The 27,108-nt window shown below is 36.2% G+C and overlaps 1 protein-coding gene across 1 annotated transcript in view; it reads right to left on the bottom strand.

The window, feature by feature from the left end:
* Positions 1 to 27,108, bottom strand: part of UPF2 (UPF2 regulator of nonsense mediated mRNA decay) — a 91,421-nt gene that overhangs the window by 19,558 nt on the left and 44,755 nt on the right. The window contains 8 exon segments of the mRNA XM_032622592.1: positions 3,831 to 4,014; positions 6,406 to 6,447; positions 6,449 to 6,682; positions 7,388 to 7,591; positions 9,712 to 9,897; positions 14,238 to 14,354; positions 16,444 to 16,557; positions 24,823 to 24,931. Coding sequence (XP_032478483.1) covers positions 3,831 to 4,014; positions 6,406 to 6,447; positions 6,449 to 6,682; positions 7,388 to 7,591; positions 9,712 to 9,897; positions 14,238 to 14,354; positions 16,444 to 16,557; positions 24,823 to 24,931 — 1,190 coding nt within the window.

The raw sequence follows: 27,108 nt of genomic DNA, 5'->3' as shown, positions 1-27,108 counted from the left end.
AAAAAACTGCTATCTCAGATTGAGATACCATTAACTTACTATTTTATTTATTTATTTGGAATTTCAGAAGCAATATAATGGGCTTTTATGTTATCAAAGGCAAAAAATTAAAAGTCAGGACTATATAAATCTAAGCACTCTCAATAAAAATATCACAGTGCTGATAAACTCACATGGCCTAATATACCATTATACCTTTTTTATAGCCACTTTAAAATACGTGTCACGGGAAGAACTCTAATGGATAAGTAGCTTTGTTTTGATAGCCGTACATCTAATTTGTAAGGAAAATTCTACTATTTCTAACATATTTTCATTTGCATTGCAAGTTAGTTTCAAAAGCAGTTTATGGATATATTTTGCATTTGCTAAGCTGTATAATAAACCATTCAGTTGCTGACCTCTAGGACACTGTCAATCTAAAATAAACAATGCAGATAAAAATGTACAAAGGACATATGGTTAATAAAACGTAAAATCTAGACAGTAAAATATTTAAAACGTGGGTCAGAATTAAGTGTACTTGGGGACCAAAATCAAATACTGTTCTCTTGAATTTGAGCTGCTTGGTGCCTCAGTTTTCCTGCTCATAACAGACAGAGTAATAATTGTGATACTCCCTTTCAAATGGCTTTCATTTGTATTTCTCTGCTCACTAGACATGCTGAGCATTTTCCCCACATACTTAATATGTCAGAAAGAGCACGGTCTTCGAATTCTGGCTCGACTGTTAACCTAGTATTTTGATTTGGGCTTTACATAACTCACTTGTCAAATATGAACAACGTTACCTTCCACTTTAATTTTGGCAAACTGGAAGTACTCAATAAAAATACCAACTCTTCCCTGCCCTCCCTCATTTGATTATGTTATGTTCATCTATCTGTTGTGTATCAATTTGCCTGTGTTCTTTATGTAAGTGATAATAACCTGGCACAGAAACTATTTTCACTTCAATCTTAGTTATTTCTTTCATCGTACAAAAGTTTTAAACAGCCAAATCTGCCAACATATGTGTGCTTTCTTGCATCATTTTAAAATTTAGGAAAATTACCACCTCTCCAAATATCTGATGATCAGATCTATTTTTAACTTTTAGAAAATAAATATTTAACTCCTCAATCCATCTGGAGTTTGATGACATAAGATGTGGCTTTATATCAATTTTCCCCCTAAATGCTCATCTGTTGTTCTTATCCTATTTTTAAGATTCCTATTTCGTCATACACTAAATTGTTTTGTATTTAATTGGGGCAACTTCTGGGCTTTCATTTTATTCTACTGATTTTGTTTTTAATTTATGAAATACACTCTTCTGTTTTATAAGTAATTTATTCATATGACTTTTCTTTTTTCACTTTTCTTCTTCCCATTTCTGTTCCTTTTATAATATTATAATATAATCTAGAACTCCCAAACCAGAATTAAATTACATTGCCTATTACCATTTTGGTTTTGTTCTTAAAGTGTGTCTTACTAGAGAATGGACTTGAGGAAATGGGGAGGGGGAAGGGTAAGCTATGACAAAGTGAGAGAGTGGCATGGACATATATACACTACCAAACGTAAAATAGATAGCTAGTGGGAAGCAGCCGCATGGCACAGGGATATCTGCTCGGTGCTTTGTGACCACCTAGAGGGGTGGGATAGGGAGGGTGGGAGGGAGGGAGATGCAAGAGGGAAGAGATATGGGAACATATGTATATGTATAACTGATTCACTTTGTTATAAAGCGGAAACTAACACACCATTGTAAAGCAATTATACTCCAATGAAGATGTTAAAAGAAACAAAAAAATGTGTCTTAGAGCCAATAATTCTCTCTATCCTGAGAAAACCAAGATACACACACAAGTAACATAATAATGTTATTTATAGGGGTGCAAGATTAGAAATAATGTGTCAAACAACAGAATTAACACATTCATACAAAGGAAAATAGCCAGTCTTGTAAAATATTAAATATTTAGAAAAGTATTTCACGTCAGGAAGAAATTTCATAATATATTAGAAAAAAATGTCAGTTATAAAACTGCAAACACGTGAATAAATATTTTTTAAATAGAAGAACATATATCAAAATGTTAACACATGATTCTCCGTGCATATGAAATATCAGTGATTTCTGTCTTCTCGGCATTTTTCAAAATGTCTGCCATGAACACTTCATTACTTTTAATAATATTAAAATGGTTTTTAAAATATAAGAAAATGTTATTAAGTTAGCATTGGGTAGCTATAAGATTGAAATGATAATGAATTTGCAAGTGCTTGAAAACAAAAAACTACCAAAAGCAAGATGCTATATTATCTTATGGTTTACCAACAGGAAACAGATTTAATATAGATTTATTCATGTATATCTTCTCTATGATATTTAGACTCTAAAACAGAAGGAAAATGGGACAACTTGGGAGCATATTGATTCTAGTTGCCACCATCCTTAGAGTTGCACTGGCAAATGGTGACCTATTTTTTTCCTTTCCATATTCTAAACAAAGACAGACTCCTCAAAAGAAGCCCGAAGTCCTTTAATTTAACTCTTTGCTCGATAAAGGATAAAGCATACTGCTTTCTTTACTGCTACCAAACTGGGTATCCAACTAGTATTTCCTCATGCCCACTACACAGAGAGAGCCATTCATGAAAGTCTTTGGGAAACAAGGCTAAGACTATTTCAAACCATATAAAGTAAATGAAATAAGTACGTAGATAAATAAACACTCTACTTGAAACGATCATTTTATACAATTAGAAATCTGAAAAGGAAAAGAAAGTAGATACTGGGACAAAGTTCAAAGAACAAAAAGAATCACATACGCCTTTATGGGTTGAGAATTAGGAAAAGTGAATAGTTGCATAATCAGTAGCACCTTTCAAATAATGCTCAACTAGATAACAGCAATCGAATTCTCCAAAACAGGATTTACCTTGGAGAAAGAAACCCTATTAATATGCTGGATGTAATATGAAAAAATAGTCTTAAAGGAAAAGGATCACCAATGCCTTTGCCATGAAAAGTGGTTTTTCAGCTATGCAACATAGTAAATGTATACAATTAGTATAACTGGTCAAGGTAAGGGTCTCCCAATAAATAATCTCCTAATAAAATACTAGCTTCATAGGCTGAAACTATATGTCACTTTGAAATGACTACAATACAACATGTTAAGAACTATCAGCAAGCATACCAGACTGGTAAGGCCCCACCCTGTTCCAGTTATTTCCACTGGCAAGGCTAGTCGGCTCCTACAGTCCTTTAGGGGAGCCATTCAAATGCTACCTCTTCTTCCAGAACAATCGCAGAAGAATACTGAGAAAGTAAAGTGACCAATCCTCCTGTAGCACGTTTCTCACATGTTCTCTAGTCTTTAGAAACAGAGACAACTCCCCCAGTGACTAGGATCTAAAATTTGGTAGGATAGTTTCAAACTTCTAACTGGCACCCCCCTTATATAGTGTCAAGCCTGCACTGTCTTAGGAAATAGTGTTATTGAAAATATATACTGTATATGAGATGCTTTCATCAAAAGTAGGTTTTAAATTAGCAACCAAAAATTCTAAAATTAAGAGAGGCTGACAGGATTATTTTTTTTCCATCATTATTATTTGCTTCAAGTTTTACATGACTGTTTTCCTCCAATTTGGGATTATTTAATGAAATCAAGAAGTAAGTCAGCCAGGTCTTACCTAACACTATTATGTAACACTCAACATCGAAAGACAGAAAGTATACAAAAGTAAACGCTAACTAAAAACATTATAAAGCAAATTCTAGAAATGATCTGCCAAATACCATCTTTATTTTCTCTCTGTAATTAATTGCTTACCTAGTTTTATTAAGAATTCTTGTTCCAAGTCGTGTACCTGCCTGATGGATTCTTCCAGAGAATTACAGAGTTTGATCTTTGGTCTTAGCAGTTCTAGTGTGTCACTGATCATGTAATCTATGTCAATAGGAAATGGATGGTCTTTTGTCCAAACCTCCAAACTTTTCTTCCACCAAACATAACGCTGATAACAAATGAAAAATAAATTTAGCTATAAGAAATTAATAACAAAATATTTAAAATAATCTGTATCGTGACATCACCTAGTTATAACAACTAAAGAGTTAGTTGTACAAGACACCTACCATTTTTATTAATGGTCAACAGCAATGATTCTAGCACATTTATTTCCCTCCATATATATAGTTCCTAACCCATCTGGTGACTTTAATTTAAATATATTTTTTATTGTAACTGTCATAATCTTTTTTAAAGGCAAGGAAAAATTATAAATAAATAAAAACAGCAAATAAATTTTCAGGTACTGAAACCAGGCAGAAACTCCACTCCCAAATCCCAAATAGGGCTTAAATATTTAATTTTACAAAAACAACCAAATTCAAGGCAACGGTTTTGATAAATTATAATTATTTTCTCTATACTACCTGCTTTGATTTTTTTTAAAGAGTCAAAGTATCTAAAGATAGGGTTTCTGAATATATAAAAATCAGTAATCAACAAGCATTTATTGAACATCTACTGTGTATATGGCACCATTTAGATATTTTCCCTCGTCTCCTAGCTTGGCTCCTTCATTCTATTTTGTACTTGTAATTCTCAAATTTAACTAAAAAGCACAACCCATGAATTTACTTGTATATAAACAGGTGTTCCTCTGGGTGTTTAATCTTCCTGTCCAGTTTCTTCTAGGTCTTTGCTACTCAAAGTGTGGGAACTCAGAGCTTATTAGACATACAGAATCTGAGACGTCCCCTACCCTAGGCCAACTGAATCACAGTGTGCATCTTAACAATATAGCCAGGTGATGTGTGTACACACTGAAGTTTAGAAGCACTGCTGCAAGTGAGCCTTTCTATCTGCCTTCCAATATGTAACTGGACACTGTGTTACAGGCAGCACACACTGACTGCATCTCCCAGGCCTCACTCACTTCTTACTCCCGTGCCCTAAGTATATCCCTGCTACACATTCCTGCTATTAATCAATGTGGAAAATACTTTTGTCTCTTTCTACTCCTGAATATTTCTGAGTGGCTCTTTTCTCTCTGCCAGTGATGTCAGAGTGAGTGCAAATAATAACACTCTTCTGAAAGGGATCCTGCTTTGGACACTGATAGTGATCACTGATATCCTGCAGCAAAACTTTGGTTTTAAATACAGGCAGTCTCCAACTTAAGGCATTTCTTACATGGAACAGAGAATCTGAGTCTCAAATCTTCAATACACCTTTCCCATTTTTGGCTCATCAATTCAGAGAACAAGAAAGTAACAAGTTACCCTCTAATGCAAAGATAAAGTAATAGGAGAAAGTTACAAACAGCTCTTCCCCAAGAGTAGTTACCCCCACTTAACATCAGCTACTATGTGGATGTATTTTTGACACCTCAAATTTGTAGTTTTAAATTTATTTTCTTTGTCAATGGGTAAACAAAAACAACATAACAGATTAGATAGAAAGGAATGATCAAATAGAACTGAATGGTACCATTGGTACTTTACTTCAGTAACATCTGGAGAATTCGATAGTGAGCTATTCCCCCCAATCAGTACTTATAACATTGTATTTGATGGGAAATAATGATTAGGTTCCAGACAACCAAGCTACAGCTAACTTTTGGAACATGAACTGTATAGAAGCTATTGAACTGTCTCTGTATTTGTATCTGAATTTAATTTATACTGTACTTGCTCTAAATCACCAGTTTACATAAGTAACTTAAGATATGGAAAGCACAACCCAAGAGTTTAGCAATAAATGAACAAATATTTCTTTCAATGTTAATGATGGGTTTTTTTTTAATTTAGAAACAAGAATTTTAGATATAAAACCAGAACACAGATGAGTGAGAATATTATCAAATGCATAAATATTACAAGTAATTTGATTCATGAATTACGTACCAAATACAAAATAATCCATACTATACCAAAATTTATAAACTTATTAAACTTACTAAACCAAACTTATTAAACTTACTAAACCAAATTTATAAAAGCACCAAAATAATTCCCAAAATTAATGATCAATCATCAATTATAAAACTTAAAATGTAATCAGAATGTTTATGATAGAATTCATCATATATATATTTTTAAATTTTTCTTTCTTTTTATGGCCATGCCGTGCGGCATGCAGGATCTTAGTTCCCTGACCAGGGATCGAACCTGTGCCCCCAGCAGGAAGCACAGAGTCTTAACCACTGGACCGCCAGGGAAATCCCATCATATTATTTTAAAACGTCTAAAGCTAAGCATACTTGCAAGAAGAATAAATCTCACCTAACTATGAATATACCTTATACATCATATATGAATGCTACAGGGTTTCTTCTCTAATATTTTTATAACACAAGCAATGCATTAAATGATGCCAACTGCTTATTTCAATTACATACCTGAAAATACACAAGGAAGCAATCGAGTTTTCGTTTACTAGAAACCTCTGTCAAAGTACTGGCCACAGGTATCCAAATAGTGCACACTAGTCTAATCCTGAAAAGAGTGCTCGGGAGGGTCCAGTGAACTTGGAGAGCCATCAGGGTTAACACCAAATGAAGTAAAAGAATAAAGAGTTCTAAAAATAACAGCGGATTCCACCATTCGGTAATTATAAAGTTCCCCTAAGAACTTGGCACTGCTGATACGTCTCTGATTAAATTTAGGTTGATTAACCTAAAGGGGGAAGAAAAAAAAGCAGATTTCCATTAAAGAATAGCAATGTGTTTGAGAAGAGGTAAAATTCCCCTATGTCACTTGACAACATCACTCACTGAACAGAGAATAAATAATGGGTTCTTTTCTAATCGGTAGTCACTTCTGGGTGTCCTTTATCTCTCTCTACGAAATGTCTACCTTTAAAATGTTTTAATAAAAAGAACATGTTAAGTATTAAATTTAATATTAAGCTATTGTTAAATGAATTAATAGTTTATGAAACAGTTAAAATGTAATTCTCCCTATCAGCCCTCTGTAACTTATTTTCTCTGAAATCCATGAATTAAAGAAACAAAAAGCATATAGAAAGAGGGAAATTCTTACAGAAATTCTTATCAAATGATTACCAATTCTCCTAATTAATAAATTTATGAATTCCTATAACGTGAATGCCAATAGTAACCAGGAAATAATAAAAATTTACTGTACTCTTCTAAAATAAGCTTAACTGGACTTGAAGAAAAGGCAAAAAATACTTCAGCATTAGCCTGAGAGAAGACTAGGAAATCTAACACAACAGGGTTTATTAAGAAATCATTATCTTCAAAAAAAGTAATAGTAATGACACCATATGGGGAAAAGAGGGTTTTCAAATCCTTATAATAGGACTTAAAGGCTGTCTAAATTGTCCACAGATTCCAATTTGCTGCAGGTCTTTGTTACCTCCATTCCTAATCGAATATCTTCTAAAACTCCATCCACAACATGGATTCCAACATCCTCCTGGTAGAGCACTAGTCCTGCTAAGAGGTTGGCTACACAATGAATGCTGTTATATTTCACATTCCAGATGTTTATCATACAACAAATCACATAGTCTTTCACTTCTTGGTCCTGCCAAGGCAACTTTCGCATCTGTCTCAAAACCTAAATGAAGAGAATTTTGTTTAAATTACTAAGATAAGCACTAAGTAGTCCAAAATACCCTATAATACAAATATTTTATTATGATTGTACAGTCACAGAACTTTTGAAATGGAAAATACTCTAGAGATTCTCTACCAGCCTCTTCAACTTTAGAGATAGGAAAAATAAGATTTTTCTAATTATTGGTAAAATTTATTCACATTTTCCCTTTATCTTTCCATAACGCCCTTAAATTTCCTAGAGTTTCCAGGACTTCAATCAAGCTAACAGTATACACTCATACTCAGGTCACTGAAAGAAATACCCAAGATTTTAACAAAAATAATGTTTTCTTTTGTGCATCATTTGATGTAAATAACCTCAGACACTTCTTTTTATAAATGAAAAAATTTCCAATAGGAAATAAACCCAAGGTCAACTGGTTAAAAGATCCCTTAAGATGGAGGACACAGGACTTCCCTGGTGGTCCAGTGGTTAAGACTGCCTTCCAGTGCATGGGGTACAGGTTCGATCACTGGACAGGGAGCTAAGATCCCACATGCCTCGAGGCCAAAAAACCAAAACATAAAACAGAAGCAATATTGTAACAAATTCAATAAAGACTTAAAAAAAAAATGGTCCACATCAAAAAAATCTTAAAAAAAAAAAAAAGATGGAGGACACAACATCAAGACTGACATCACACAGTTTCCTTGCATGTAAAGGGGGGATGATAGGCACTTACTCCATAAGTCTGGTCTAAGGGTTAGACAAGTTAAAGTGCGTGAAGTACGTAGGAATGTGTCTGGTGCATTACAAGCACCCCATAAAAGTTAGCTATTACTTTCAAAATCTCTACTGGTAATGAGATAATCAGCAGAGCTCTAGTCATCATCAAGTTCTTTCCATTTTTATTCTGAAAGAAAATGGATACTGTAGGCAGTATGTAAAGTAGTCCTTTCATCTCTACTCTATATCCACAATCTACCTTTCAAGCACTAAATATGTTCTCATATCAGCTTCAATGGAAATGTTAATGTCATCTCAAATGCATAGCATTCCATACTTTACAAACTTTTAGCCATTCTAAAAACAGCTTTCAAATCCTGTTGTCTTAAACAACTACTGTCCCTGGATCCCTGAAGGTGGCTTCAATTTTCAAAGTTGCGCTCATTCGTCATCACCTTCTACCCTGCCCACCCATGACACATGTATTATTCCATGCCTCTTATCCTCCCCATAGGTTTCCTCTGTCCAGAAGTTAATTTGCTTCAATTTTTTTTCCTGAAAAGAAAAAAAGTTCCATACCATGTTGTTTCAACTTGTAGAGTTGACCAAAAAATGTTTACTCAACATGTCTCACTTAAAAGTGAAGGTTCTAACAAGGTAACTACAATAATTAAGGTAACAGGTCGGTGGTTCTTAACCTTTTCTGGAAATTGACCCCTGCTGAGAATCTAAAGAAAGCTACAGACCCTCTTCTGGAAAAATACAGACAGGCCCAGAGATTCAATATCATTAAATTCCAGAGGATCATGGGCCTCTTAAAGCCTACTTAAGGTTAAGAACCCCTGTAGTGAAAGCAAAATATTTAAAGGCAAATTCATTACAGAACATCAGAGACAAAGTAATAGTTTCAAAAATACACACAGCATCAACATCAAATTTAGAAGAATTACCATTTTAATTAGAATAAGAAGTTACTATCATAAAAGGAAAATAAAACATATGTCCCATACATTATGTATCATCGTATGAATTCCTTCTTATGATGACTTGTATGGAATCAATCATAATGGAACTTGGGATTTAATCCTACCTCTCCTAAACTCCACTGCTGGGACTTTAACAATTCTGCTTCAATTTCTCCATCTACAAAATGTGAATAATGCAAACTACTTACATTTCCTATCTATACTTTGTGGGGCACTGAAGCAATTGATAAACAAGCTGATCTAGGAAAACTGAAATATATGTCCCTGACCTAAAACAATTTGGTGCAGGGCTAGAAGGAAAGTGCACTGCAATCAGTACTATTATCATCAGGACGAAAAAGAATTAATTTGGTTGAATGTTATATAAGCTTAGCACTACCACAAATCTCAAGTTGACTACTGTTCTATGATTTCATTAAGATTTACCTTCTCAGTGGTAACCTTGGAGAGATCCTTGTACAAAAGTTTCCGGACATATTCCTGGAGAGGAGGACGTTTCTTTTTCACTGTTTTTTCAGCTGGAGGTGGGTTGCAGTAGTAATATGCATTCTCCACCATTGTGACATATCTTGCATCGAGATGCATCGCTTGTTTCTTTCTCATCATTTGTTCCTAAAATAAAAAGTCTAGTCAAAATACTTTCATTCTAAGGTTTCTATCTTCCTAACTAAAGTTCTACTCTCAGTGATAAGATTTCAAGATAAAGGGCTAGAAAAGGGAAAAAACAATTACTAGGTATTTCTAAGAGCATGCAAGCATACTAATTGTTATATCACTAATCATGTTTTTAAAACAAATTAGCCCATAACTGCTTGGTCTTATGCCTTGTCCAATGAAATACTCAAGAGAACTCTACGTAAAACAAGGCTTATATACTAGTGACTGAAATTAAGGACCCACAATATAAATAAAGGGGTGAATGCCTCTGGCTGTTCCACGCACAACAGCTGAGAATAACCTTATTCTGAGAGCTTGTGCCATCCAATGTTGTACTAGGTAAATCTGACGTGTCTCTACAGACAAGGAAACTAAAAGCCCCCAGTTTCACAATTGTCCCAGAGCCCTCAGCATCAGCTCCAGGAGGTGATTAAAAGCAGTCAATCATCATCTACTTCAGGATCCTCAACCTCAGCACCACAGACGTTTTGGACTGGATAGTTCTTTGTCTGGGTGTGTTGGGGGAGGGTGTTCTGTGCAGCAACCTTCACCTCTACCCACCAGATGCCAGTTGAGAACCACAGACTGATCAGCTGAAGATCTTCAAACAGTACTCCTAGTTCTAAAAAACAGCACCACACTAAGGATTAAGATTACTGAATTTATTCAGCCATTTAACATTTTACTTGGCACTTACTATGTGCCAGGCACTACGCTAGGTACTGGAAGTCACCAGTGAACAGACGGGACATGGCTCCTACCTTCATGAAGCCTAAGAGTCGGCGTAGGAAGACAGAATAAACAAGCCAACAAATAAACTAGCAACCTTTTAAATACTAATTGTGAATAGTGTTATGAAGGAAAATAACAAGGCCCTAAAGATGGAGAGTAATGAGGAGCCCACTTTAGTCAGGGTGGGATAGGGACAGCCTCTCTGCAAAAGTGACATTTGAGTTGTGCTCTGAAGGACGACAAAAGGTTGAGAAGGAGACACAGAGAGAGCACCTGAGGCAGACGCAACAGCAAGACGAGAGGCAATGAGGAGAGAAGGATCTGTTACAGGAACTACATGAAGGCCAGCGTGGCGCCAGCATGGAATGGCGTGAGATCAGTTCTAAGGAGCGAGGAGAGGCTCGGTGAGACCAGATTCTGCAGACCGACCATAGTAACAATGCTGGATTTGAAGCCTGTAGAGGGAAAGCACTGAAGAGCTTCAAGCAGGTGTCTGGACTGGGGTGGCAGGTGGTGGCGGGTGGAGGCAAGACTTCAGGCTTTGAAAGAAGGCTGTGTCTGCAAGCTCAGGGAGGGCAGGGGCTGGCTGCATGTTCACTGATTGAAACCCAGCATCTAAAACAGTGCCTGGCCTAGCACATGGGAGGCTTGCAATTAATGTTTACTAATATACAAAGTAATGAATGAATTTTTTAAAACACATTCAAATCTTTCCCATGGTCTGCCTTTCTATACACATAAAACCATTGTATACTGGGGGAAATTCTGCTCTTTCATAAGTTCAATTATGGGTATACCAAGTTTCACAATTGTTTCTCTTGTCTATGAATCTGCTAAAGTATACACGTTGTAGCCTAGCTCCTCTCCTGACATCTATTTTATAATTTGTAAATGCTTATTAAATGTTGACTCTTCCAGACAGAGAGAACAGTTCCGTGTTTAACAGAGCTAGAGATAATGACCTCACCCTGTAAGTTCTTTGAACAAAACATAACGCAACGCTTAACTTTTCATTTGTACATACATAACAGTTTTAAATCAAGACTAGTTTCAACCTGTTATGTAGACCACTTTAGAACCTTCTCCCCCAACACACATAGCAAACTACTTTCTTTTTTCTTTTTGATGTGGACCAATTTTAAAGTCTTTATTGAATTTGTTACAATGTTGCTTCTGTTTTATGTTTTGGTTGCTTTTGGTCTCGAGGGATATGGGATCTTAGCTCCCCCACCAGGGATGGAACCCACACCCCCTGCATATGAAGGAGGAAGTCTTAAGCACTGGACCACCCGGGGAAGTCCCCACACCAAACTACTTTTAACATCAGCCAAGAAATAATTTTAAACGCAAACCAGTTAAAAGGTTATGTGTGTTCCCAAACAAATACGGGTACATTTTAGATCATCCCGCAAGCATTCGCGCTTCAGACCAAACCCTCCTCCTCCTCCCTCCTCCTCCTCCTCATCTCTGTGACTGGCACCATCACCCGCTCAGATGCTCATGTTGGAATATGGGGTCTTATCTGAGGGCGCTTTCCCTTCCTCGTCCCTAGTATCTCACCATCACATCTCATCAGTTCTGCTTCCTAAAATTCTTCATACAGCCAGTTATTATTCCCCACTCCCCCATCCTTACCATCTCTTCATTGTTTTCCCCGTAGGTTTTGAAAACAGCCGTTTCACTGTTCTGTCTACCTCTGGCCTCAGCCACCTCAGTTATCTCCTCCACACCGACCTTCCTAAAACCATAAATCTGATCATACCTATCCTCCCTGCCTAACATCCTTCAATAATTACTCTCTACCACTGGGGGAAAACCCTTGTTCCTTAGCACAGTGCTCACACTCGGGGCTGTGCCTACGTCTCCAGTCTTACCTGCAGCCTCTTGACTCAGTGTATCTCTCTTCTCTGCCTTTGAGACTCAGGTGAGTCTCTAAAATAAACACCATTTTTTCCAGGAAACCTTTCCTGACACACCAAGACTAGATTAAGCGCCTCTTCTACCTATACATGTAATACCCTATGCTAACCCACAGTATTATATTGCATCCCCCTCCCTGTGTTCCAACTGTCCATCTGTCTGGGTTATTAGACTGCAAATTCCATGAGGGCAGGAACTATCTTTTTCACTTTTATATCCCAAAGGTCTGACAGAAGAGTCAGACTCAATAAACACTGGGAAGCTGTTAGGGAAGATCTCTCCTGACTCATTCAGTCTGGCTTAAGTACTCCCTCCATGAGCCCATAAAATCCTCTGCATACCTCTCTCTGTTAAAGCACTTAAAATGCTACACTGGAATTAGCACTAGATATGGACCACTTTGAGGATGGCAACTATGTTTCATTTCTTTGTACTAACCACCCCCAACCAGCCATAACATCCCTGCAGAACTGAGTTCAGTGCCTAACACATAGGAGGAGCCCCAAAAGCATTATATGATAAACAAGGCTCCTATCCAGAAAGCAAGACAATCAATGATAAAGGCTAGCTGCTTTCGCTACAAGAGGAGGAAAGATCCGCTGAGCGAAGAAAACCAGTCGGGCAGGAAGAACTCTGGTTTCCATCAATGGCATAAGTATCCACACCACCACAACTAGTAAACTTTCCCTAGCAAAAAGTAAACATAGAGGGTTCAATATTACAAATAAAATATAGACATTTTTAAAACCTAAGCTTTCTTGGCATCTCTATTACATTTCCATATGCAGTGTCTCATTTAGCCTTACCAGCTTGAGCCAAAGAGGAGGATTTTTTTCTGTGTTACAATAAAAATTTGAACTTGGAATGACTATTATATGAATAGGCCTAGAGAGAATGTGGAAATAAACTCCAGGTGATGGCCTTCACATTAATATTTTCGTTCACTAGAAATAAATTCCCATGTTTTTTTCATTTTAAATATTGCCAGAGAAGTATTCAAGCTTACAACTAGATTCTAAAAAAATAACACACCTAGAGAAAAAGACACAATCAACACATCCCTAAAAGCAACACTGATGTAATGACAGTCTATTCCTGGGGAGTCCTAAACCAGGGCTAACACTGACACCCTCCCCCACCGCACTCTCTCCCTTGCAAAGGCTGCAGTTGAATGCATGGGTATTACCAATAAGCATACTAACTTAATTGCTTAATAAACTTGATGGCCATGCTGGCATCCTAATTCACTTAAGAAATATCTTCTCCCCCCATGTTAATTTTTCAAGCTTATGTTTTCCAATTTAAAAAATTTAACCTTTATAATTTATGTGCTTATGGCACAGTAAAGATGTATCAAGAACATCCACAAAGAGGGCTCTAACACAATAGTATTTAGAGTACCTGCTCCTCTGCATCACTTGTAAAAAGTTACCTGCGGCTGAATTTAATCCCCCTTTACAATAGTGTGAACTCACTGGCAGTCAAATGAGAAAAATTCCTACAGCTCTCCAGGAACGGCTGGAGTTCTAGTTTAGGTAGAAGTGTTTAAATGGCAGAGCAAGATAAAAGGCACTGGTCAAAATTTTTAACTCCTGGAGTAAATCAAGAACCTCAACCTCTTGCTAGGATCCTCAAGCCCTTACCAAAAGCACACTGGTCCTCAGGTGAGATTCTGGAGATCTGAAAAGAAATCTTCCACATGTTTCTAGTAGGGTACATGCCATTTCAATATGGTGATGGGAAAAGTCTGATAGAAGCATCTGTAAAAATAATAATGATGAAAAACCACAAAGACAACAATTCAATCCTATTAGAGAAAGAAAACATTATATACCTAATGTGTGCAACAAGTTTTAAAATGTCACTGTAAAAAGAAGAAAAGCTAAACACAATATTGTAAATCAACTAAAAAAAAAAAAAACCTAGTCTACTTTAGATGCCAAGCTTCATCACTGGGTATCTTTGTGTTAGGCCATAAAATTTTATCTAAAAACTTCAGGATATTTAATGTCATTCCTTTTAGATAGATATATGAAAACTAATTTATCAAAGCCCATTTTATATTTATCAGGAGATGCTATATATTTAAGCAAATGCCACATATATAGCTAATATTTTCTAAATAGCTTTTTGGTTTTGGTTTATATGACATTTACCTTTAAACTTCTGACAACAAAAGCCTTACTGTATGAAATTTACGAACACATTACCACATTTTACTATTTATCCCCCCAATATTTTTCTGTGCATATTTTCTAAGCCAAAAAAGTTTTACACATATCATTTAATAATTTGGTTTTTTTGGGCTAACATGAGTATTTTTCCACGTCTTTATTATCCTTCTATGGCATGATTTAAAGGGTGCATAGTACTTATAATATGAACTATACTAAAACTTAACTGATTCTTATTTATGGGACATCCAAATTGTTTACAATTTTTTGCTACTATAAACAATGGTGTGACAAACATTCTTGCAGATAAATTTGTGCACGTTTATGATTATTTCCTTAAAACAAATGTACAGAAATGAACCTGTGTCAAATAAATGTATATTCTTCCTATATACATCAGTAATTAATACAAAGAAATATACTAATATGTCTAAGTTGTTCATGGCATGATTCCTTTCAATGACAGTGTTGAAAAAACTTTCACAACCTCTCTTAAAATGCTGTCCAAAGTTCCCCAAATGTACTTCGTAGTCTCCTGAAATGCTCCAAGTAGGTTTAGGAGACTTAACCCCTTGAATATTTACAATGATTATTAATATTTTAAATACTCTTAAGAAATCATGCAGTAAAGAAACTTGTTTAATTCAGGGTTTTCCAAATGTATTTGAACCCATGAGACCCATTTTGTGTGACATACCTAGTGACATCTCAAAGAAATCAACTTGATAAAAAATGTTATTGTTAGTAATGACCAATTCCAAATGTAGAAGAATTATTTCATCTATGCTGCATCAGCTTTACCACACATAACTAGTTAGTTACTAATGAATTTCTACCTTAATTCTATTGTGGACAAAAAAAACATAATCTGAATAATTTCAATTTTTTTGAACTTGCTGAGACTTTCTTTTTGGTTGATTTTGGTAAATCATCCATGTGCATTTGAAGAGATTATAAATTCTGATCCTGTTGGGTATAGTGTCAATTAGATTAAGGTTGTACAATCCTGAATATACTTACTAATGTTGTCTGCCTATGCTTTCAGCTACTAAAAGGTGTTTTCAAGTCTCTCACTGTAACTGTGGATTTATTTCTCTTTCCTTGTCAATTTTTTGCTTTATGTATTCTAAAAATACAGTACTGGATGCATACTGATTCAGGAAGGTAACACACTTTCCTATTAAAAGGACCTCATCATCATTATGAACTATGCTTCTTTATTTCTAATAATGCTTCATGCCTTAAAGCCTACTTTGTCTGATAATAATAAAACCAGGTGATTTTATTTATTTATTTATTTTTAGTGCTTCCATGGTATATTTCCCCCATCTTTTTATTTTAGGCTTCCTGCAGTTAATATTTAAGGGTATCTTCCTTGCAGTCAGTATATAATGTTGTTGTTTTAATCAAGTCTTATATTCTTAAGGCTTTTACTTAATGTACTTTGTCCTTCTACATTTCATGTAATTACTGTTATAGTTCTATTTGTGTCTACCATCTTATTATTTGTTCTCTATTTTGCTCATCTGTTTATTGTTCCTTTTTACTCCTCTTTTGTCTTCCTATAGATTAATCAAATATTTCTTAATTACATCATTTCCCAGCACTTACAAACTGAAGCATTAAAACTTTAGATGTGTCTATTAAAGAATATTTCAAATGATTCACTACTAACCTTCAAACAATGCAGTGTATCATTTTTTGTGAACATCTTAAACTTAGTGAGTTCTCCAATAAAACGAACAGTTTTGTTCTTTGTTTCAATATTGATCTGGTCCTTTTTTCGTACCTACAAATTAAGAGAAGAGACATTGCTTAAATAATTAACACTTTGAAACCTGTGATAAGAATTGTTATTTTAATAAGACTGAATTCACTCTAGGTATTTTAAATAAATTTGGGTATAACTTCTTGCTATATTCAAATTATCTTAAGTTAAAGCAAAATAAGCTCTGTGGAACACCAGTGCCAGGACATTCTTTGCAAAACTGTTTCAAACAATTTGGGGAAACAATGCATTTCATCACCCTTAAGAGGTTCTCAAATAAAGAAACCTGTTTAACTTAATTCAATGTTTCTCAAATTTATTTGGCAACATAAACCCCTCTTTTGAAATGGTAACAACGACTAGTTTGTTAAATTAATATTATAAGGAATACACTTTAGGAAATGCTGCTTTAAAAATAATAAACACCAAGAGCTCACTTAAGCAAAAATATTAAGGCTCAGTTAGTATGTTATAATTATGAACTATATACATTTTTTATTGTAAATTCATTAGTACAATGAAATTTCCAATACAATCACTATTTTTTATCAACAGTCACAGTCGCATATCAAAGTTCAAATCCTTTGCAAATATAAGCCCTCTACTTAGGCACACATTTCAAGCAATACTGAACATAACAAAATCCTATTACAACAGTACCATGTGAACAGACACGTCACATAAATGTAATTGGATTTAACCTCAGAATTATAATTTCACCAGAAAACCAAACCTGTAGTCTAGAAGCCTTTTCTATGAACAACAATAATATGGTAGTGCTTTGAACTAGTTTAGTGTTCCTTATTTTTTCAGAGTACTATCCTATCTTATTTGTTCCACATAACAACACTCTGAGAAAGGAGCAAAAGCTGTATAATTCTGATTTAATAGTTAAAACAACAACAGTAGAAGAACACAAAGCTGTCAAATGACCTAACCAAGGATCAGTACCAAAACCCCAGACTCTAAACTCATACTTGAGAATTCCACTGCTCTATCAGGTGCTGGGATTCAAAATAAGTCCAAACCTCACCCGCATCTGGACAATTAGTAACAATCTTTTACCTAAGTATTAAACTTCTACATAGACAGCCTACACTTAATGGAATTTATCATCTTCCTTTTTAAGGACCTACTTTCTATAGCAAACAGAGGTAGGTGCTCACTTTTTAGATCTTCAGTGATAATTTTTGAACAAAACCATGTTTACTCACTTAAAAAATCAGAGGAAATTAGAAACTCTATTTAATCTAAGGCATCAATAAAACTGCAACTAAAAATAAAATCACAAAAACTCAACTTACAGAACTTTAATCACATCATTCAAGCATACAAAATAGCTTTGAGATTAGAGACAAATAGAATAGAACTAGATTCTAGTTTAATTAGTCTATTAAACAAACTAATATTGAATAAACTAGACTATTCTAGCCTTGCAATTTAGCCTTCATAAAGGTGTTTTCACAAATAGGTGTTTGATAAGTACTGCATACTGAAAGCTCCTCTTGGGATTTCCCTGGTGGCGCAGTGGTTAAGAATCCGCCTGCTAGGGCTTCCCTGGTGGCGCAGTGGTTGAGAGTCCGCCTGTCGATGCAGGGGACATGGGTTCGTGCCCCGGTCCGGGAAGATCCCACATGCCGCGGAGCGGCTGGGCCCGTGAGCCATGGCCGCTGAGCTTGTGCATCCGGAGACTGTGCTCCGCAACGGGAGAGGCCGCAACAGTGAGAGGCCCGTGTACCGCAAAAAAAAAAAAAAAAAAAGAATCCGCCTGCCAATGTAGGGGACACGAGTTCGAGCCCTGGTCAGTGAAGATCCCATATGCTGCGGAACAACTAAGACCGTGCACCACAACTACTGAAGCCCGCACGCCTACAGCCCGTGCTCCACAACAAGAGCAGCCACCGCGATGAGTAGCCCGTGCACCACAATGAAGAGTAGACCCCGCTTGCTGCAACTAGAGAAAGCCCGCGTGCAGCAACGAAGGTCCAAGGCAGCCAAAAATAAATAAATAAATTTATATATTTTAAAAAAAAGCTCCTCTTATTAATTTATCTTATCTTGTGAACTCTGAGGCAAGTTTAATCTACACTCTAGATTAAGAGGGTAGACTCTGGACCAGATCTGCTAGGTTTAATTCCCAGCTTTATCACTTACTGTTACTTAAACTCTGTGCCTCAATTTCCTCATCTGTAAAATGGAACTAATGAAAGTAACCTACATCATACGGTTGTGAGTCTTCATTAAGTGAACTGATACAAAGCACAATCAATAGTGACTGGGACCACGAAGAGTTCACTAAGTATTAGCCATTATTAATATTAGCCACATTTGTACGTTGTATCGCTAATACACTGACACAAAATCAATATTCACTGAGTGAACAAATTAATGAAAATGCTTAATGTTTATATACATATTGCAGTGACGTGAAAGAGTAAAAGGTCTACAGTCACAACACCTGAGGTCCTATGGTCATTTCATGCCATTTGGGGTGGGGGTAGGGGTATATAATCTTGGACAATTCATATAAAACTCTCTGAACCTACTGGCTCACTTGGTAAAATAAGGATAAAAATAAGGATGATGATGATGGGGCAGTAATGATGATAACTATACTTCACTTGATACTAAGCAATTAATGTCTAGGACAAAAGAGTATACAAACTTTAAAATGATGCTTGAGAAGTGTTTTAAATGATGCTGTAAAATACTTCTGAGTGCGAAATAAAAGTGGGAAATTGTACATAAAATATAAAAGCATCCATAAAAAAACTACAGAAGAAAAGAAGTAAAGAAAATATACTAAAATATTAACAAGGTTTGCTTTAAGTGATGAAATTATGAGGTTCCCCCTCCTTTCTTTCTTCTTTATACATTTTCTAAATCACCCACAATGAGCATGTGTTTCTTTTACAGTTAAAGAAATGTAGAAGTAGAAAAAGGATAAAGAAGCATTTCAAAAATGATATACTGAAGCTGAATCTTTAGAGGGAGTAGGGTTGGGATATACATGTTTTTAACAGTCTCCCTGGGTGATTCTGGATGCACAAGCTCTTAACAACTGTGCTGTGGAGATCATACAATTTAAGTATTACTGAGCATCACAATTTACAAAAACACAAAACATAGTGTATTATTCCTAAATATTATTGAGGTTAAGGAGGTACAATCTAACTAACATGACAAGATTGTAGAATTTTTAAATGAAGTATTAGAAATCAATTATCTCACTCCCTCATTTTCAGATGAAAAAACTGAAGGCTTTTCAAAAGACTGTGACATAAAAAACAGACTAACTTATTCTGACTCCTCATTTAATATTTTCCAACCTCATTTGTTGACTCTTTATGATCAAATGGTATGTCAAACACTTCTGCAAAAGTAAATACAGATGAATTAACAATGTAAAATTTTCTATATATTTTAGTTCAATAATGTCTCAGATTTTACTTACATAATCAAATTTAGCAAAAATGCTGCTTACAACTCATTTATTAATAACAGCTGGAATTGAGATTACTCAAATAACTAAATTCATATACATTAATAAAAACTCTTCAAATATGTCAAGATACAAAAGTAAGAATTTCCAAGGCCTCGCATTCATTATTCCCCTGGAGGAAGAACCCTTTGTCCCAAACCAGCCCCTCTATAACTTCACCCAAATATTATATTTTCTGTCCTCCATAATTTGCTCATTTTGTTTTACATAAACATTCAATCATTCAACTAATTTTTTGGAAAATCCACTATACTCTAAACACTAAGTAGGCACTGGGTTTATAAATAAGTAAATTTGCCTTCAGAGAAACTTATTTATTTTATTCTAGGGACTACTGATCTCCAAAGTAGGGAGGGCAAGACTCTTCATCTACTGGGGTGTGGGGAAAAAGAAATGTTGAAACATCTATTTATGTTTTTGCTTTTTATCTCATACTTTTAAAGTTGTTTTTGTATGTTTTATGATATACATGAAATATCTGGTAGAATTACAAATGCATATAATTTATAAATAAATATGCCTATACTGGGATATGTGGTCAACTTATTTTACCAACAGAGAGGCTTGATCAAAAAAGTTAGAAGACCACTGATACCAAAAATGTCAATCAGAGGGTGATATGGCTACATTTAAATTAAAGTTGTCTTCTCCATTATTAAAGAAGTAGGCCTTGCTAAAAATGTGGAGGACACAGAAAACTAGAAAGGAAAAAAATTTCGCATAACCCCACTATCCAAAGACAGCCACTGGTAGCATACTGATATACAATTTTTTCTAGTCTTTAGTTGCCAAGAATTTTAACCTAACTATAAATTTATTATGTGTAAGATTTTAGAGCTTGCTTTTTTTCCCCTTAAAAAAAGCACTTTCGTAGAGAATGGACTTGAGGACACGGGAGGGGGAAGGGTAAGCTGGGACGAAGTGAGAGAGTGGCATGGACATATATACACTACCAAATGTAAAACAGATAGCTAGTGGGAAGCAGCTGCATAGCACAGGGAGAGCAGCTCGGTGCCTTCTGACCACCTACAGGGGTGGGATAGGAAGGATGGGGGGAGACGCAAGAGGGAGGAGATATGGGGTTATATGTGTATGTGTAGCTGATTCTCTTTGTTATAAAGCAGAAAGTAACACACCATTGTAAAGCAATCATACTCCAATAAAAATGTTTTTTAAAAAGCACTTTATGATTTGAAAACTTTTTGGTAAATAAGACTTTCTAATGGTTCTATATCATTTCAGCATTGTGATTATATGACCATTTTCTTAATCCATTTTTGGACTTCTAGATTATTTCCCTTTTTTTCCCTATTACAATTCATGATGTGAATAAAGCTTTTGGAGGTACTTAGGATTGTTTACTTGGGACAGATTCCCAGAGTTGTCCACTGTATGAATGCCTCTAAGGATCTTGAAACATACTGCCAAATTCCTTCTCCAAATTCCAATCTCAAGTATATGTGATGGTTTCTCATTGTTATTACCTTCACTAACCTGTTAGTCAAATTAGCAAATCCACTGCTTTAACTAGAATTTCTTTGACTACCAGGTGAGATTTCATACTGTTTTGCTAAGCAGCGTTATTCCTCAGGTGAGGTTCTTAAGCACGGGACAAATAGGATCAATTGTGACAATATGTTGGAGCTGGATAGAAGCCAGAGATGGGAAACCTGGTGAAACAGCTATTCTAATTCACGCTACAGAGAGTGAAAGACAGCGGCACTGGGAATGAAGGAGAGACGCTAGCCTTGAGGAGGTGTTTTAGCAGATATATCAATAGAATTTGACAAATTTGGCTCCCAAATGTCAGAGGGGCGAAAGTAGATGTATTTCCCTCAGTGATTAGATAAAATATATTGCAAATTTATAGGGAGAATATAGAATCCGGTATAAGAAAGTGAAGGATAAAGGCATTTTTGAAAAGAAAATGAGTTTTATGGATGTATTTAGCTAAAAGTACGTGAGAACTTATTAAGCACCAGGAGAGAGGTTCTGGCAAGAGATATATACGTGAGGCTGCTGGGAAACAGATGCCACCTGAACCCCAGGTAAACTGTGTTCCATCATAAAGGAGGGTGAAGGAAGAAAGTCTGGGGAAGGAACATCAACATATAAACTCAGCTGGAAAACAGAGCAAAGGATACTGAGGAGAGTAGTCATAAGTGAGAAGCAGGAGACAGTGGTGGTAGAGAAGAGGTAATTATTATTATAATGACATCTGTGTGATAAGCTTTATATGAATTATCTCGTTTAATCAGTAAGAACAATCTCATTTAAAAAGATACAAATTGGGACTTCCCTGGTGGTGCAATGAAGAAGAAGAATCTGCCTGCCAATGCAGGGGACACAGGTTCGAGCCCTGGTCCTGGGAGATCCCACATGCCACAGAGCAACTAAGCTCATGAGCCACAACTACTGAGCCTGCACTCTAGAGCCCGCGAGCCACAACTACTGAGCCCACGTGCCACAACTACTGAAGCCCTCGCGCCTAGAGCCCGTGCTCTGCAACGAGAAGCCACCGCAATGAGAAGCCCACGCACCGCAACGAAGAGTAGCCCCCACTTGCCGTAACTAGAGAAAGCCCACGCGCAGCAACGAAGACCCAACGCAGCCAAAAATAAATAAATAAATAAATTTATTAAAATACAAATTATCCCACTTAACAAGCAAGGAAATCGAGGCATGGAGCACTTAAGTAACTTGGCCAAAGTTACAATGCTAGTATGTGGTAGAGTCAGAATGAGTTTCCTAAAAGGCAGGAGAGTCCAGCAATTCAGAATCTGCAGGGACATCAACTAGGATGAGGCGATTAGGAGGACACTGGTGGTTTCTGCCAGGGCGCTATGATGGTAAAACAAAGGGTAAACGTCAGAAGTGCAAGAGACACGTATACTCTACAACATCAAACAAGAAGGAAATGAAAGAGGATGGGGGGAGAGGTGCAGTTGAGGAAAGTTTTCCTGTTTTTATTTTCAGGATGGGAGAGTGTTGAGCACATTTTTTGCCTGATAAAAAGTCAATGGCAAAGTCTGCAGATTTGAGGGTGGGAAAGGCTAGACCCTGGAGGAAGCAGAGGTGATCGATGACATCAAGTGCCCTCTCTTCTCTCCCCTGAGAATAGCAGTTCCCAAATATACTCTGGAATCCTGATACTCTTCTAGTTGTAATGAAACCTTACAACAATAACAAAAATGCCAATTCCCTCAACTCTCACCCCAATTTTCAAAGATGGGATGGGAAGTACACATGAACAGAATTTTCTTAATTTTAGGTTTCTCACCAAAAGCACTAATTATGCTTGGTCCAGCAACTCATGGTTTGTTTGACTGTGGTTTGGTGGAGGGGTGTACGCATGTAACTCATACAATGCAGTCATACTGCCTGCTAGTAAAATAGTGTCTTGTCTGTATCTGTATGATGGGATTAATATACCAACAATATGACTTCAGACGCATCTGCCCCCGAACTAGCAGCATGTAAACAGTGTGTCTTTTGAGTGACTGTATATTCAGCCCCTTCCAGGAGGCTCACAGTGCTCATTACCCTATTGAAGCTTTGAGAATTCTTACCATAAAACAAAAGCAAAACGGTTCAACTTTCTGGATTTCAGTGTTTCCAAACTTCTCTAGACATAGAAACCTGTCCTTGATTAATATTATCTATGAAAGTCTGAAATACACTTCAGCAAAAAAGCTGGCCCAGAAAAATCTTACCCACAAATCTCATACTAACAAATTAACACCCATGGCAAGAAGCCTTTAGAGACCATTCCACCCCTCACACAGACTTTTGCTTCCTCTGGACTCAAGGCACTCACTGACTCTCCAACAATTCATTTGGCAATTAAGCATGAACTTCCTTATAATATCAAATTTATTTAGGGTTTAAATTTTTATTTCACTCTTGCTTTTATGAGCATTTAGGCCTTATCTTCCCAATTACATCATGAGATTCCTGACCTCAGGAATTATGTCTATTCTGGTGCTCAGCCATACTACCGATTTGTGTATAGCTAGTGCAATGAAATGCATATTGAGCAGAGCAAACATTTATCTGCATTCCAAGCAACTTGCTATATAAAGCTAAATTTTACAAACACAATTTTTCCATGGGCATACATGAACACTTGCATTTCATGTCTTTTCAAATTCTACCAATGTTCACTTTCAGTCACCGCTAAGGTATCCTTTTACTCCTTTCAAGCCTGTATCCACAAGATGGTGGGGTAACATGGGTTTGGGAGAACCACTCATAGGCACTCTATTAAGAAGCTTTCTTCAAGCTAAGGATTCTTAAGGCAAGAATCAATAAAAACATGGTCCATGACAGCATTCACTGAGATCAGAGCATTTACGCAACTTCGTGTGCCCCAAACGTTGGACCCCCAACACCTGAACAGGCATCCTACAGGCATTGTGTGCCCTGACTTGTCATGGCCAATCTTATGTTTCTTCGGGGAACACCAATGAGGCCTGCTGGCTCTCTTGACCTTGGAGAATGTTTTTACTTTACAAAAGCAAGAAGTGCAGACCCTACAATGGGAAAACAAGGTAGCAGCAACAGCTGATCTCCAAATTGCAATAGCATTTATCAATTTCAAGCTTTGCTGAGTAGATTTACATTTAAAAAATTTAGAAGTCCATACATTCTGAACTGTTATACCACTATCAAGTTTCAAAATGTGCTTACCAATAAAATAATCATATTTTTAAACTAAAGAATCCTCACTCATAAGTGTGTGTGTATATATATATATATAACAAAATAAATGCTTAAATACATACATGAAATCTGAAATCCCCCCTCAGCATGGAACAAAGATCCTCTGCTACATCAGACATGCAGGGATGCAATGTAGCAACCAATCTTGCATAAAATGGTAGCAAATCCAACCTGCAAAAGTTACATGTGATATGTGTAAAAGGAAAGGCACACCAGAAACAACTCATTTTAAAATTTAAACTTTCTCAGATATATTCACACATTAAATGATTATAAAAACTAATAATAATCATACAGACATGCCTATGTATTGCCATTATAATGAAGTATTTGGAAATTCAATTTGCCTTGTGAAAGTTTATTAATAATATGGTATTTTCCATTCAGTACATTTACTGCACATTTGCAATTTCCATCGAGTACTCAATTTTGATAAAATATGAAATACCAAGCAAAGAAAACATGGCTTAAAGTTTTAATCACATAATTACTGAGTAAATAAACAAAGATAACAAACAGTATAAAACAATCCTTTTAAACAATTTATCCATGGATAAGTTATTTCAAAGCTTCAATGTAAAGTAAAAGGGTAACCAATAACCAAAAGGGTATCTAAGAAGTCAAAAAAAGTAATAATCACAAAACCCACACACTAACTTATTCTACCCATTATAGAACCCACTCAGATTCTCCCACGGGGCTTCTCGACTCTTACTCAGGACAATAAACGCAAATCTGCATTTCCTTATGCTGCTGTCCCCTTTCATCATCAGAGCACTTTCTCATCAAATTTGGATGCAACTCCAGATTCCAGGACTCCAGGCAGCCACTACTAATCAGAATCAACACACAAGCTAAAAATTTATTTTCCATTCCTGCCACAGACATTATTTTATAAAACTTGATTAACCAATGATTCAACACTCAGCAGACCAGACTCTGAAGATGAGAAGCTGTGAGGAACTAATAAAAGCAGCTGCACTGACAGCAGCAAGTAATGGGAGCTGACAGGGAGGAAGGAAGCAAAAAACTAGAAAAATTCAAAGCAAGAGCTCAAAACCTACAACAACCCGCAGCCATTTAGAACAAATAATTCTACAAGTCTTACATATCCCTGAATATATCATTATACTACAGAACATGAAAATGGTGTGATCATCAGAGAAAACTCTGCCTCCCATGAAAGGCTGAGAATTAGACCTGGAAAATTCAGAAGGGACATAGTGAAGGAAGGAAGAATGGACAGAAATTTGAAAGGTGGAGTCAAGGAGAGGAAAGTGCTCAAATTCATGCCTAAGAGCCTCAAAATTTTCGTATTCCTCTTTGACCATTATAATTTCCTTTAAAACTTATCACGTATTTTTCTTACCAAGGTGCCAGGCCCTGTCCTAGGCATCCAATCTCCATTATTTATCTTGTTGCTACTGATAATCACCCCATCAGGTAGACATTATAATCACCATTTCAGAAATAAGACTACAGAGGTTGAGAGAAGTCAAGAATGTGGTGGCTCTGTAAAAGTACCTCAAAAAATTTTAAATGCATTATACCCTTCTTTAAAGAAATGAGAAGTACAGTCCGTTATGTAAAGAGCTGAATCAAAACATTTAGTGTTAAGCCTTATTTTAAATGTTTCTTTAAATTATTTTAAAAGTTTTATCAATTGAAGGTTAAGTTCCTGTCACACATAAAATGCACACATGTGGGTCACATTACTCCTTGTTGATGTTACAAAAAAGAGGTATCCTGTAAGACACTCTCACAAATATGTAATAATTTTCTTAACGTCTGCTAGTGTGGGGGAAAAAAAGCCTAGGGCAACTGCACACGTAATTTTCATGCATAATAGATGGATTCATACTAATACCAAATTTACTTTCTAAACTTTCAAACTTTAGTTAGAATATTATATTTTAATATATTATTATATTTTAGTTGGAACGTTAGCTTTTTCATATCCACTTTAGCAAAAAATACTTTTTTTCTCAGTTCATGATCAATTACAAATATAGGACTTTAAACCTATGCCCCAGGTTCTACCCCTCCCAACTGCCACAACTACAGGTCAGAAAAATAAGACTCAAGAGTTGAGGTCATGGGATAACAAAGAGTAATGCACTGGGAGTCGGGAGGCTCAGGCTCTAATTCTCTCAAACAGCACTTCTGTGACCTCATGAATTGACCTGACCTCATCTCCTACTATTCTGTCCAGTCTCACCGGACCCCCAGTAATCCTCAGAGCCTCAGCACTGGCTCTCAGTAGCTGGAGTCTGCTTTCCCCAAATATCTCTGCCACTTACTCCCTTACAAAGGTCAAGTCTTAGTTCCAATGACACCCCCTCCATGAG

Source organism: Phocoena sinus, chromosome 2, assembly GCF_008692025.1.
Source record: "Phocoena sinus isolate mPhoSin1 chromosome 2, mPhoSin1.pri, whole genome shotgun sequence".
NCBI classification, from domain to species: Eukaryota; Metazoa; Chordata; class Mammalia; order Artiodactyla; family Phocoenidae; genus Phocoena; species Phocoena sinus.
The sequence above is the reverse complement of the archived record's forward strand: the minus strand, read 5'-3'. Positions and strand labels throughout refer to the sequence as shown.